Raw genomic sequence first — 12,938 nt, forward strand, 5'->3', positions numbered from 1 at the left:
TAGCTACACCCACACGAACTAAAAAGAGGAGGAGGAGGAGGAGGAGGAGGAGGAGGAGGAGGAGGAAAAGGGAGAGGTAAAGACCTGACTGTACTAAGAAACATCCATGGAGCGAGGTGACAGGAGGAAGAGGAGGAGGAGGAGGAGGAGAAAGAAGAAAAAGAGGAGGAGAAAAAAAGAGGATAAGGAAGGAAAACAGCAGCAGGGTCTCTCACCTGTCTGGCCCGCGTTGTAGACAGGGCGTGACGGCTGGACGAGAATGGTGAGGAAGTTGGACTGGAACTCGAGGGTCGTGAGCCGCTTGAAGATGGTGTCAGTGCCTTCTCGTCCCTCCACGCGAAGCTGCCACAAACCGGGGACGCTGCCTTCCGGGGCCTGGGGGGAGGGGGAGAGAAGGGGGTCAGTGGCTATTATGAAGGGGGAAGTTGGGTAGGGAAGGGGTGGTGAGGAGGGGGTTTGGCAGGGAGGGGGGGAAGGGGGAAGTTGGTAGGGAAGGGGTTGGTAGGGAAGGGGTTGGTGAGGAGGGGGTTGGTGGGTCGGTGGAGGGGGTTAGTGGGGGAAGATAATTAGGGGGTCGGTTGCGAGGGGGTTGAGGGGGGGTAGCAAGCACAATGGGTATGCGTGAAGTGCCGGGGTGGGGTGGGGTGGGTAGGGGAGGGGGGGAGTGTGTGTGTGTGTGTGTGTGTGTGAGTGTGTTTGTGTTTGTGTGGGCAACGGAAGAGAAAAAAAACACATTGAAAGTTGTACCACCCCCCCCCCCCACACACACACACACACACACTCACACACACACACACACACACTCACACATACACACACACAGTAGAGGGAGAATATAATGAAGGGAGGGACGGAGGGAGAGACAGACAGGAATACGGACATTATCTTTGTTGGAAAAATGAGTTAATTATCGTGCATTTGACATTGTCCATCTAGAAAAAAAAGGCCAGCTGTGAAAGAGGCGGGAGTAATGATTAGCAGACAGAGGAAAGTTTCGTTTAGTCGGCGCAACATCTGTGGTCATATGCCGGTAGCAGACAGGGTATTAACGTGAAGAGCAACGTCACTATATGGTGTTACGTTTTGTTATAGAATTTTAATGAGAGATGGGAATGTTGTATTACTGTTTTGGGTCTTGTTTTTTTTTGTTTTTGTTTTCTTATTTTTCACTGTTTTCCTTTCCTCTCTTTTCCTCATTTTTCTCTTTTCCTTTCTTTTGTTTTGTTTTCTTCTCACTCTCTTTTCCTTTCCTCTCTTTTCCTCATTTTCTCTTTTCCTTTCTTTCCTTTTTTTCTCTTCACTCTCCTTTCTTTTTCTCTCTTTTCCTCATTTTCTCTTTTTCTTTTTGTTTTTTTCTCATTCTCTTTCATTCTCATATCATTTCCTCTCTTTTCCTCATTTCTTTTTCTTATTCTTTGTATGTTTTTCTCCTTTTCACTCTCCTTTCCTTCCTCTCTTTTCCATTCTTTTCCTCTCTTTCCCTTCCCTACTGTAACCCTATTCTTCCCTTCTCTTCCTTTTCCTTCTTTTCTCTTTCCTTCCGTTGCCGCAAAAAACGTTCATATAATACTAATAACATGTCACCTTCATTATGCTCAGTTCCTGCCACCTTGTCACAGAGATAATATTAGTATGTTTATTATCTGAAGGCTAAATCACGGTGTAATGACCTAATTAAAGCAACCAACATCCTTTCCCATCAACCTCCCCATCCTCTAAACCCCCTGAACCCATCCTCGCTACCCCCCCCTCACTCACATAACTAACTGAGCCCCACTAATACCCCCCAAGAACCCCCTTTCCTTTCAACCCTTCTCCCTCCCAATCACCCCAACCTCCCCCCACCAATGACCCGATTAAGTCTTCCACTGAATAAACGATGTTGATAAAAGAAATACTGGAAAGGTGTTGATAGTATAGAAGGTTAATTAACAATAGTACCTTTAAGTGTTTGGTAAGGAGATGATATGAGGAATCGCTTCACAGATAAAGTATACTAATAGTCTTTTCTGGCCTTCCCCTTCCTCTTCTCTTCTCTTCTCTTCTCTTCTCTTCTCTCTCTCTCTCTCTCTCTCTCTCTCTCTCTCTCTCTCTCTCTCTCTCTCTCTCTCTCTCTCTCTCATTATAGTCGATCGACCAAACACCTCTGGTTAGTCTTAAGAAGAGGGAAAGAGTGAAAGTGGGCGATGGGTTGAGTTGATAGATGGGAAGGGAAGATTAGAAACTGGCTGGGAGTAAAGATGAGAGAAAGAGAAGAGAAGGGGAGAGAAGAGAAGAGAAGTGAAGAAAACAGAACATAACAAAACAGGAACGGAATAGAAAGTAGGGTAGATAAATTTAGAGAAGGGAAGAGAAGGGAGAGGAGAGGAGAGGAAAGAAGAGAGAAAAGGAAAGGAAAATAAAATAGAAAAGGAAAATAAAATAAAATAAGATAAAATGAAAGGAAAGGGAAGGAAAGAAAAGAAAGGAAAGAAAGGAAAAGAAAAAAAAGAGAAAAGAAAAAGAAAAGAAAAGAAAGGAAAGAAATAAGAAAAAAGAAAAAAGAAAAGAAAAAGAAGGTCAAGGAAAGGACAGAAAAGGAAAGGAAAGGAGAGAAAAAGAAAGGAAAAGAAAGGAAAAGAAAGGAAAGGAAAGGAGAGAAAAAGAAAGGAAAATAAAGGAAAAGAAAGGAGTAAAGGAAAGGAGAGGAAAAGATAGGAAAAGGAAAGGAAAGGAAAATAAAAGAAATGATAGGAAAAGCAAAGGAAAGGAAAGGAGAGTAAAGGAAAGGAAAGGAAAAGGAAAAGAAAAAGAGGAAAAGGAAAATAAAATAAAGGAGAATAAAAGCGAGACAGTGCAGAGAAAGGCCAGGAAATAAAAGGTGAGGTATCGGGCACAATGTCAGACTGAATTAACATGTACATAAGCCTGCAGGGGACGGTAAATTAGAGAGAGGTCCATTTTAGGCCTTAAGAGTAGACATTACCTTCACTACCTGGCCGGAGAGGGGTAGGACTGCACCGCCTGATCCTTCCCCCCGGCGATATAGCAACAAAAAGTGACGTAACAGAGATAGGAGAATGTCTGAAGGTGGCGAGGAGGAGGAGGAGGAGGAGGAAGAAGAAGAAGAAAAAGAAGAAGAGGAGAAAGAGGATAGGGAATAAGGGAGAGAAATGATGAAGGTAATGATATTGATATTGATGCCGTTCTACTACTGCTGCAAAAAGGATTATGTATAAAAAAAATTGAGGTGTCTGAAAGTGATGCAACAAGGATTATGTATTAAAAACTAAGGTCGGTATCATAAGACACTCTCGCTTCTCACATCAGCCATTTCTAAAGGTCAAAGAGGGGGTCAGTAGGGTTCCACTGGGTGTTTCTTCAGGTTCATGGTACAGAAGAAGGGTCAAACTACCACCAGGGTCATAAAACTACCCCTGGAAATGCCCACAACTCCTACGAAAGCCTTGTCAAATATGTGTGTTTCTTAGACTCAAAGTACAGAGGAAGGGTCACACTACCACCAGGGTCATGAAACTACCCCTGGAAATGCCCACAACTCCTACGAAAGCCTTGTCAAATATGTGTGTTTCTTAGACTCAAAGAACAGAGGAAGGGTCACACTACCACCAGGGTCATAAAACTACCCCTGGAAATGCCCACAACTCCTACGAAAGCCTTGTCAAATATGTTTGTTTCTTAGACTCAAAGTACAGAGGAGGGGTCACACTACCACCAGGGTCTTGAAACTACCCCTGGAAATGCCCACAACTCCTACGAAAGCCTTGTCAAATATGTGTGTTTCTAAGACTCAAAGAACAGAGGAAGGGTCACACTACCACCAGGGTCATGAAACTACCCCTGGAAATGCCCACAACTCCTACGAAAGCCTTGTCAAATATGTGTGTTTCTTAGACTCAAAGTACAGAAGGAGACTCACACTACCACCAGGGTCATGAAACTACCCCTGGAAATGCCCACAACTCCTACGAAAGCCTTGTCAAATATGTGTGTTTCTTAGACTCAAAGTACAGAGGAAGGGTCACACTACCCCTGGAAATGCCCACAACTCCTACGAAAGCCTTGTCAAATATGTGTTCTTGGGCGGCGAAATGTCTTGTGATACGACCCTAAAGATCACCAGATACTTCAAAACGCGAAAGAAAAACGGTGAAGTATTAGCCCAGCCAGCAGACTCGCTCCCTCCCCCTCGTATACAGCCAGGCGTGAGGTGCGGGTCGCTGGCGGGTCGTGACGCGTGTTGAATAATGCATCGCGGTCACGTCTATTTACCCCCTCCCGACCAACAGGAAGAGTGTTGTGATTTTGTGCGCCTGGAGGTAAGTGGTTGAAGGTTGTATTGCCGGCACGTTCACCATGCAAGCGGAAATATATACAGAGATAAACATAAATAGTCAGACGGATACATATATAAATGGAAATTGATATAGACATGTAGATAGATAGATATACAAAGATAGGAAGCTAGATAAATGAATACTGATATAGACGATAGGGCAAAATATATACAGAGATATACATAAATAGTCAGACGGATAGATATATAAATGGAAATTGATATAGACATGTAAATTGATAGATAGATATACAAAGATAGGAAGCTAGATAAATGAATACTGATATAGACGATAGGGCAAAATATATACAGAGATATACATAAATAGTCAGACAGATAGATATATAAATGGAAATTGATATAGACATGTAGATAGATAGATATACAAAAATAGGAAGCTAGGTTATTGAATACAGATGTAGACGATAGGGCAAAATGTATACAGAGATAGATATACATAGATAGTTAGACAGATAGATAAATAGAAATAGGGATAGATATGTGAATAGATAGATAGATACACAAAGTTAGATAGGAAGCTAGGTTATTGAATACAGATATAGACGATAGGGCAAATTATATTAGACAAAAAAAGACAAATGGGTAGATAGGCAGATAGACAGAGCTAGATTGAGAAAAGAAATAGATAGATAGATATAGATAGACATAGATAGATACAGATAGATATAGATAGATAGATAGATAGATAAAGTTGATATAGACACAGATGGATAGATAGAAAACTGCTACAAGAGGATCAAAATTCAACCCTGCGAAAAGGAAATTAAGCCAACACAGTGCTATTGGTCAGAGTTATATTTAATGTGACGTTCTTATTCAACACATCGCCTGGCTTCCCACACAATAGAGTTGGCAGATGCGCAAGACTGTACGAGACTATACAAAATTGTGCACGATATTTTTCGAGGCTATCAGACACCATCGAGTTAGTGGCGAGAAGGGAAACTGTGTCCCAGCCTTCACGTAGACGCCTATAACACTATTCCCATGTTCACTAAGGGAGAGTTTGAGGAGAACAGCAAGTAAGAGAATTGGATTAAGAAGATTCAAGCCGTTAAACACTTCATTAATACGTGTAATTAGATAGATAGATAGATATAGACAGAGTGATAGTTAGATAGAGAGAGAGAGAGAGAGAGAGAGAGAGAGAGAGAGAGAGAGAGAGAGAGAGAGAGAGAGAGAGAGAGAGAGAGAGAGAGAGAGAGATACATAGATAGACAGATAGATAGATACATACATACATACATACATACATACATACATAAATACATACATACATACTTAGATACATGGATAGATAGATAGATAGGTAGTGTGTGTGTGTGTGTGTGTGTGTGTGTGTGTCCACCTACCACTCACTGAATAAAATTGCTATATTGCTTTAATGAACAATGAGACACGATGATCAAAATAAACGAAGGTCGCTGAGGGGAAGGAAAGGAGAACGGAAGTAGGGAGGAGAGAACAGGGGATGAACGGGAGGAGGAGGAAGGGGAGAGGGAGGGAAGGGTGGCGTCAAATAGGAGAGGGGTGAACGGAAGAGAGGGCGGGAGGCTGGATGGGTGGAGCGCCAACAATCCCGGAAAACAGCAATGAGGGGCCTACAAGTGCCACAAGTTGACAAGCATGGGCGGCACTCCTGACCTTCCGTGACTTGCTTAACCCGGTAGCAGCGACGGGCCAAATCTGTGGCTTTACCGTGTAGCAGCGATGGGCCAAATTTGTGCCATGATATAAACCTCCCAAAATAGATGATGCATAAACTGATCACACATGCGTTGATATATATTATGAAATGGTTTGCGTGAGTGATGATTCTTTCTCATTATTTTACTTAGAGGGGCCTTTAACCTAACCTAACCTAACCTAGCCTAACCTAACCTAACCTAACCTAACCTAACTTAAGAAACATGACCCCCGCAGCTACCGGGTTAAAGGAGGGGGAGGAAGGTAGGGAAGGGGGAGATGGGAGAAGAGAAAGATAAGGAAAGGGGAAGAAGAGGAAGGAAGAAAAATGGGGAAGGGGGAGATGAGAGAAGAGAAAGATAAGGAAAGGGGGAAGAAGAGGAAGGAAGAGACATGGATGGATGGTAGATACAAGGAGTAAAAAGTTAGTATGGGAATGGCGGAGATGTGGGGAGCAAGGTGGGGAAGGGGAATGGGGGAGATGGTTAAAGCGTGTGATCATTTCCACCACAAACCTTAGGGGACACTCGAAACAGATTTTTGAGGAGAGAAGCATCAAAATTCAACAAGCTTTTAAATATAGACATGACCACACTGTGACTTCTATGCAATTACTGCCACAGAGAGAGAGAGAGAGAGAGAGAGAGAGAGAGAGAGAATAAGAATAAGAACTTTATCTCCACTGTTCCAATGGTTATTCTTTTACATGAGACTTACGCTTCCGAGAACATTAAAATGAAGTTAATACACAAAAGAAAACAACTATATTAAAATTGAGTTAAACAACATTCGTGAGTTATAAGGTAAAAAGTATTAAACATAAAAAGCTAAAACGTTATCATCATAAAAGGTTAAAGTATAGTTTAAAGTGTTATGATCAGAGTATGAGTAAGATGTAGTCAGGCAATATAACATAACATGGTGAGGCAGTCGGAGTGAAAGTGTAAAAAAAGTCGATTGATCTAAAACAGTGGAACATGTCATGTAATATTCACAATTCAAATTGTTTGTTGAAAAGATGTTTCTTCAGACGTGTTTTATAAGTGTTAAGGCAGGAAGTATTTTTTACGTTGTTAGGAAAACTGTTCCATAGTGTGGGTCCGGCAACTTGGAGGGACTTGGTGCCCAAGTTAGTGCTGCACATGGGGACGTAGAGCTGTTCAGATTACCTCGTGCTGACATTGTGGCTGTGCCTCTCGCCCACTGTTGGCAGTGGGAACGCTCAATTAGGAACTTTTTTATTAATGAGTTTGTAGATAATTACTCCGATTTCAAAAGTATGTTTCTGTTTTATTTTGACCCAGCCAAGTTCTTTGATAAATGGAGTAGCGTGTTCACTCCTGGGAGCTGCAAAATTTTGTGAAGAGAGAGAGAGAGAGAGAGAGAGAGAGAGAGAGAGAGAGAGAGAGAGAGAGAGAGAGAGAGAGATGGTTACGAGTTGTGTGTTGGTCCCCACGGCTCTGACACCGGAAATTTAAACACTTCTTTCCTTCTAAACTTCACATGTCCCAAAAGCTAAGGATTGCTGGTTCCTGATTCCAGAGAAAGCCTTGCCGCTGGACCTGGTATAGCGGTGTGCATGGCAAAGGAGACCCGATCACATCCTCGGTATTACTAATTGGGGGATCCTTCAGGAGCGTGGGGCTTTCCAGAGTGCTGAATTCTTATCGACCAACCACAGACATCTTACAACTTTGAGGATGCACACTAGGTCCCAGAAAGTCTCAAGATGCAATCCTCCTTTGTTCCATCTAGAGAAACTGAAGTTGGAAAGTTTCGTTTAGTCGGCGCAACATCTGTGGTCATATGCCGGAGAGAGACAGAAGGGGGAAGGAATTATAGGAGAAGGGAACAGATGCTAGGAGACGGGACACAACCCCCGATTAATACCTGGTACCCATTCACTGCTGGGTGGACAGGGGCGTAGGGTATCGGAAAAGCCGCCCAAATTTTTCCACTCCGCCCGGGAATCGAACCCGAGCTCTCTTAAATTGTGAGGCGAGTGTGCTAACCACTGCACCACGAAGCCCCCTAGAGAAACTGAAGGCCCGAGCGTGTGATGAAGACTATGCAGTGGCAGTCTCAAATCGATGTGAAGTGTTTTGTACTTTGGAGGACCCTGGGAAGGTGTGGGATAAGAAGCCTTGGGCCGTATTACTAAACATTTCGTCGCCCAAGTTCACATATTTGGCAAGGCTTTCGTAGGAGTTGTGGGCATTTCCAGGAGTAGTTTTAGGCTGGCTATACGTATACTTCTTCCATAACCCGATTCTCCTCTTCTTCCTCCCTCCCTTCCCCTTCACCCTCACAACCGAGAGAGCCTGGGTTCGATTCCCGGGCGGAGTGAAAAAATTTGGGCGGCTTTTCCGATACCCTACGCTCCCGTCCACCCAGCAGTGAATGGGTACCAGGTATTAATCGGGGGTTGTGTCCCGTCTCCTGTGATCTGTTCACTTCTCCTATAATTCCTTCCCCTTCTGTCTCTCTCCGGCATATGACCACAGATGTTGCGCCGACTAAACGAAACTTTCCAACTTTTATCCCCTTCATCCTCGCATTTAGCATCATTATCAAAATTACCGTAACATCCCTCACCATTACACCATTACCATCATCATCATCAGCACTGCCATCATTAGAATCTGTGCAATCATAGCCTTCAAGTTTTCGTAAATGATTTAATGAACCAAGTTAATTTGTATGAGCGAACGCATTAACAACCAGCAAAACACTTGTTGGCCATTTTGAGAGAGAGAGAGAGAGAGAGAGAGAGAGAGAGAAGGAAAACCAGGAAAAAGCGTTACAAATAAAGTTAAAATAAGCCAACATTCGTATTATATGAGGAAGGGGAAGCCGGGGGAAGGGGAGAGAAAGATGTAGGGAAGGAAGAAGGGAGGGAAGGGAAGGGAGAAGGAAGGGTAGGGCCAGGGAAGGACGGGAAAGGGAAGGAGTAAGGAAAAGAGGGGATATAGGCAAAGGAAGGGAAGGAGGGGGGAAAACTAAGAAAGGTAAGCTGTATATTGATAAGCTGTTCCTCTATGCACGTCAATACCAACGCCATCTATCGCCCACTCTTAGAAGCTTACACACGGCACCCTCAGTATCGATAAACACGCACACACACACACACACACACACACACACACACACACACACACATGCACACACACAGGCACGCACACACACACACACACACACGTAATTTCACCTTTCGTACAGGTAAATTATATAATTGGCGAGGTTTACATGCATGGTTTTATTACGATCCACAAAGGCTCTCGTGTGTTTGGAAATAGGAAGAAAAGAAGGGATGGAAATTGCTCGGATGGGAAAGGAAGGGACGGGAAGGGAAGGGAAGGGAAGGGAAGGGAAGGGAAGGGAAGGGAAGGGAAGGGAAGGGAAGGGGTGGGAAGGGAAGGGAAGGGAAGGGAAGGGAAGGGCAGGGAAGAGATGGGAAGGGAAGGAAGGAAGGAAGGAAGGGAAGGGGGTGGGAAGGAAGGAAGGGAAGGAAGGGAAGGAAGGGGTGGGAAGGGGTGGGAAGGAAGGGAAGAGGGAAGGGAAGGAAGGAAGGAAGGAAGGGAAGGCAAGGGAAGGGAAGGAAACAGAAGGAAAGGGAAGGGAAAAGAAAGCAGGGAAAGGAAATTAATAATATCAAAGAAGAATATTTAAAGAAAGGCAGAGAATCACAGGAACCCATATATATATATATATATATATATATATATATATATATATATATATATATATATATATATATATATATATATATATATATATATATATATATATACAGTAAAACCTTTATAACTCGGCATGATAGGGGCTCCAGCTTTGCCGAGTTCTTCAATATTCCGAGGTGTGCAAATCCCTCATTCCCCTTTCCCCCATTTGCAGATACAGTCAAAATTCTGAAATCACTGCACCACACAGCAGCAGTAAAAGCTTAATTTAACACATACAAATGAAGGGCTGCTGTAATCACGCAGTCGAAGCAAACAACACGTGCCCGTTTGAGGAGCGAGCAGGGAGAGTGAGGGTACATGTTTTTGATACAGGAATAGCGCGGGCAAGCCTTGACGAGTGTAAACCACGAAACGTGGAGATAACTCGGCAGCATACCGAGATGAATCAGAGGGTGCTGGAGAATGAGACCAGGTGGGCCAAGGTGGATACACGTCCTAAGATAATGTGGGTGAGCACGCCGAGTGTAAACAACAGGATGTGGTTAAGACTCGGCAATATGCAGAGATGATTTTTTTTTTTTTTTTCATTTGCTTGAATTCAATATTTATTCTTTAGTTGATATTTTGTTGCATTGCCGAGTTATATCAAATTCCGAGTTACACAGTGCCGAGTTATAAGGGTTTTACTGGAGAGAGAGAGAGAGAGAGAGAGAGAGAGAGAGAGAGAGAGAGAGAGAGAGAGAGAGAGAGAGAGAGAGAGAGAGAGAGAGAGAGAGAGAGAGAGAGAGAGAGAGAGAGAGAGAGAGAATTATAAAATATCACCACCTTTGAAAGTTGTCAGTACGTTCCTCCGGGTTCATGATGCGTCATTGTGTAGTGGAAGGCAAAGTATCATTATTGACTTAGGGGGAGGAGAGAACGGGAGGATGGAAGACCAGGGGGGAAGGGAAGGAGAGGAGAGGCCGGGGGGAAGGGAAGGAAACAAGGCCACGGGGGGAGGGAAGGAAGGCTAGACGAAGGATAGGAAAGACAGCAGGATATCTTTGGTTCTTTTACCGACTCATAGCGCCTTAAGGCAAAGTTGAGGACATAGCTATAGCTGCGCGTGGCCGTGGTGCTCATCTCCGTCACACTGGCCCTTCAGTCTGCGATGGGTAAGAACAGAATACCCCGGGACGTACCAGTGTGACATCCGGGCTACCATAATTTACCTTCGCCAGGTTTCCCTATTAATCGACCAGCCCAAACGGATTGACCGAATAGAAAGAAGACAAGGAACCAGAAGAGAAAGGAGGGTGAAGAAATAAACAAGTGGAGGGAACTGGATGATAAAGAGAGGAGGAGAGAAGAAGGATAGGAGAGGAAGCAGATATACGTCCTTAAAGATGTGAAAAAGAAATAAATAAAGTAAAAATGAAAAACCTAACTGACTGGATGGAAAGAAGAGAAGGGAAGGGAAAGGAAAGCAAGGAAAGGAAACTAATAATACCAAAGCAGAATATTTAAAGAATGGCAGAGAATCACAGGACCCCCCCCCCCCCCTCCCCCACACACCCACCCACAGAATCACAGGAAAACCTCCCCCCTACAAACACACGCAGAATCACAGGAGGGAAGGGAGGGTGAAGAAGAAACAAAGGGAGGAAACACGAAGATGAAGAGAGGAAGAGAGAAGAGGAGAGGAAATACAGAAGAAAATAAAAATAAAAACATGTCTTGATGAATGAGAGATAAGGGAGAGGAACGGAACGGGAGATGAGAAACAAAGGGAAGGAAACTGGAAAACGAAGAGAGGAAGAGAGAAAAGGAGAGGAAATACAGACGAAAGTAAATAAAAATAAAAACATGTCTTGATGAATAAGAGATAAGGGAGAGGAACGGAACGGGAGATGAGAAACAAAGGAAGGAAACTGGAAAACGAAGAGAGGAAGAGAGGAAGAGAGAGGAGGAGAAAATAAAGACGAAAAAAACGTAAAATGAAGACGCTACTTGGTGAATGGAAGACAAGGGAGCACAAGGGAAGGGAGGGTGAAGAAACAAAGGGAGAGAACGGGAAGATGAAGAGAGGAGGAAGAAGGGGAAGGGAGAGAAGTGGAGGGAGGAAGGGAGGGAAGAGGAAGCAGGCAGGCGCGTCCTTCGCTTCATGGCAGAACTCACATGCACTGTAATCTTTTTTTTTTAGAACTCACATGCACTGTAATCTTTTTTTTTTAGGTGACTAAGAAAAAACTCCACCACAATCACCATCACCATCCACCCCCTCCACCACCACCTCCACCACCTCCATTACCACCACCACCATCATCACCTCCACCACCACTACCATCACCACCACTACCACCACCTCCACAACCAACATCAACTCCACTTCCACCACAAGCAACACCAACAACACCATCACCATTACCATCACCACCACCTCCACCACCATCACCAACACCACCACCACCACCACCACTAACATCACCACTACCCCCACCACCATCACCTCCACCTACCTCTATTACCACCACTACTACTACTACTATTACTACTACTACTACTACTATTGCTACTACTAGGGTGAAGAATGTATTATAAAAAACAGATATGCCATTGACCATTCATTCTCTAGAACAGGAAGTGAGCGTATTTGAGAAGAATGAGAGGGAGGGAGGTAAGAGGAGGAGGAGAAGGAGGAGGGATAAGATCAGAAGGCGGAAGAGGAGGAGAATATATATTGCAGTTTATAGCGCACGCAAGCTGCATCTAAATCAAACCTCATGCTGTTCTTTTGCTTTTCCTTAACCACCACGAAGATTGATGTAGAGGTGACATATTGACGCTAATCACCACCTTAACGACCACCACCACCATCACCACCACAAACAACAACAACAACATCAACACCAGCGGAGCAAGGATGAGGTATATTTGAGAGAGAGAAAAATATGAGATGAAAGAAAAATGAAGATAAGCAAAGAATATTAGAAGGAGGAGGAGGAGGAGATGGAGGAGGGATATGAAGAGAAAGAGAGGAGGAAGAGAAGGAGAAGGGATTGAAGAGGAAGACAAAAGGAAGAGAAGGAGGAGGAGAGTGAGGTAAAGTATTAGAAGGAGGAGGAGGAGGAGGAGGAGATGGAGGAGGGATATGAAGAGAAAGAGAGGAGGAAGAGAAGGAGGAGGAGGGATTGAAAGGAAGACAGAAGGAAGAGGAGGAGGAGGAGGAGAGT

The 12,938-nt window shown here is 43.9% G+C and overlaps 1 protein-coding gene across 1 annotated transcript in view; it reads right to left on the minus strand.

The window, feature by feature from the left end:
* Window positions 1-215: 215 nt before the first annotated feature.
* The window catches only part of LOC126988709 (CD109 antigen-like), a gene marked incomplete at its 3' end in the record, with an annotated part of 123,160 nt that continues 110,437 nt past the window's right edge, over window positions 216-12,938 (minus strand). The window contains 1 exon segment of the mRNA XM_050847066.1: window positions 216-375. Within this exon segment, the coding sequence (XP_050703023.1) occupies window positions 216-375 (160 nt within the window).

This window comes from Eriocheir sinensis, chromosome 70 (assembly GCF_024679095.1).
Source record: "Eriocheir sinensis breed Jianghai 21 chromosome 70, ASM2467909v1, whole genome shotgun sequence".
NCBI classification, from domain to species: domain Eukaryota; kingdom Metazoa; phylum Arthropoda; class Malacostraca; order Decapoda; family Varunidae; genus Eriocheir; species Eriocheir sinensis.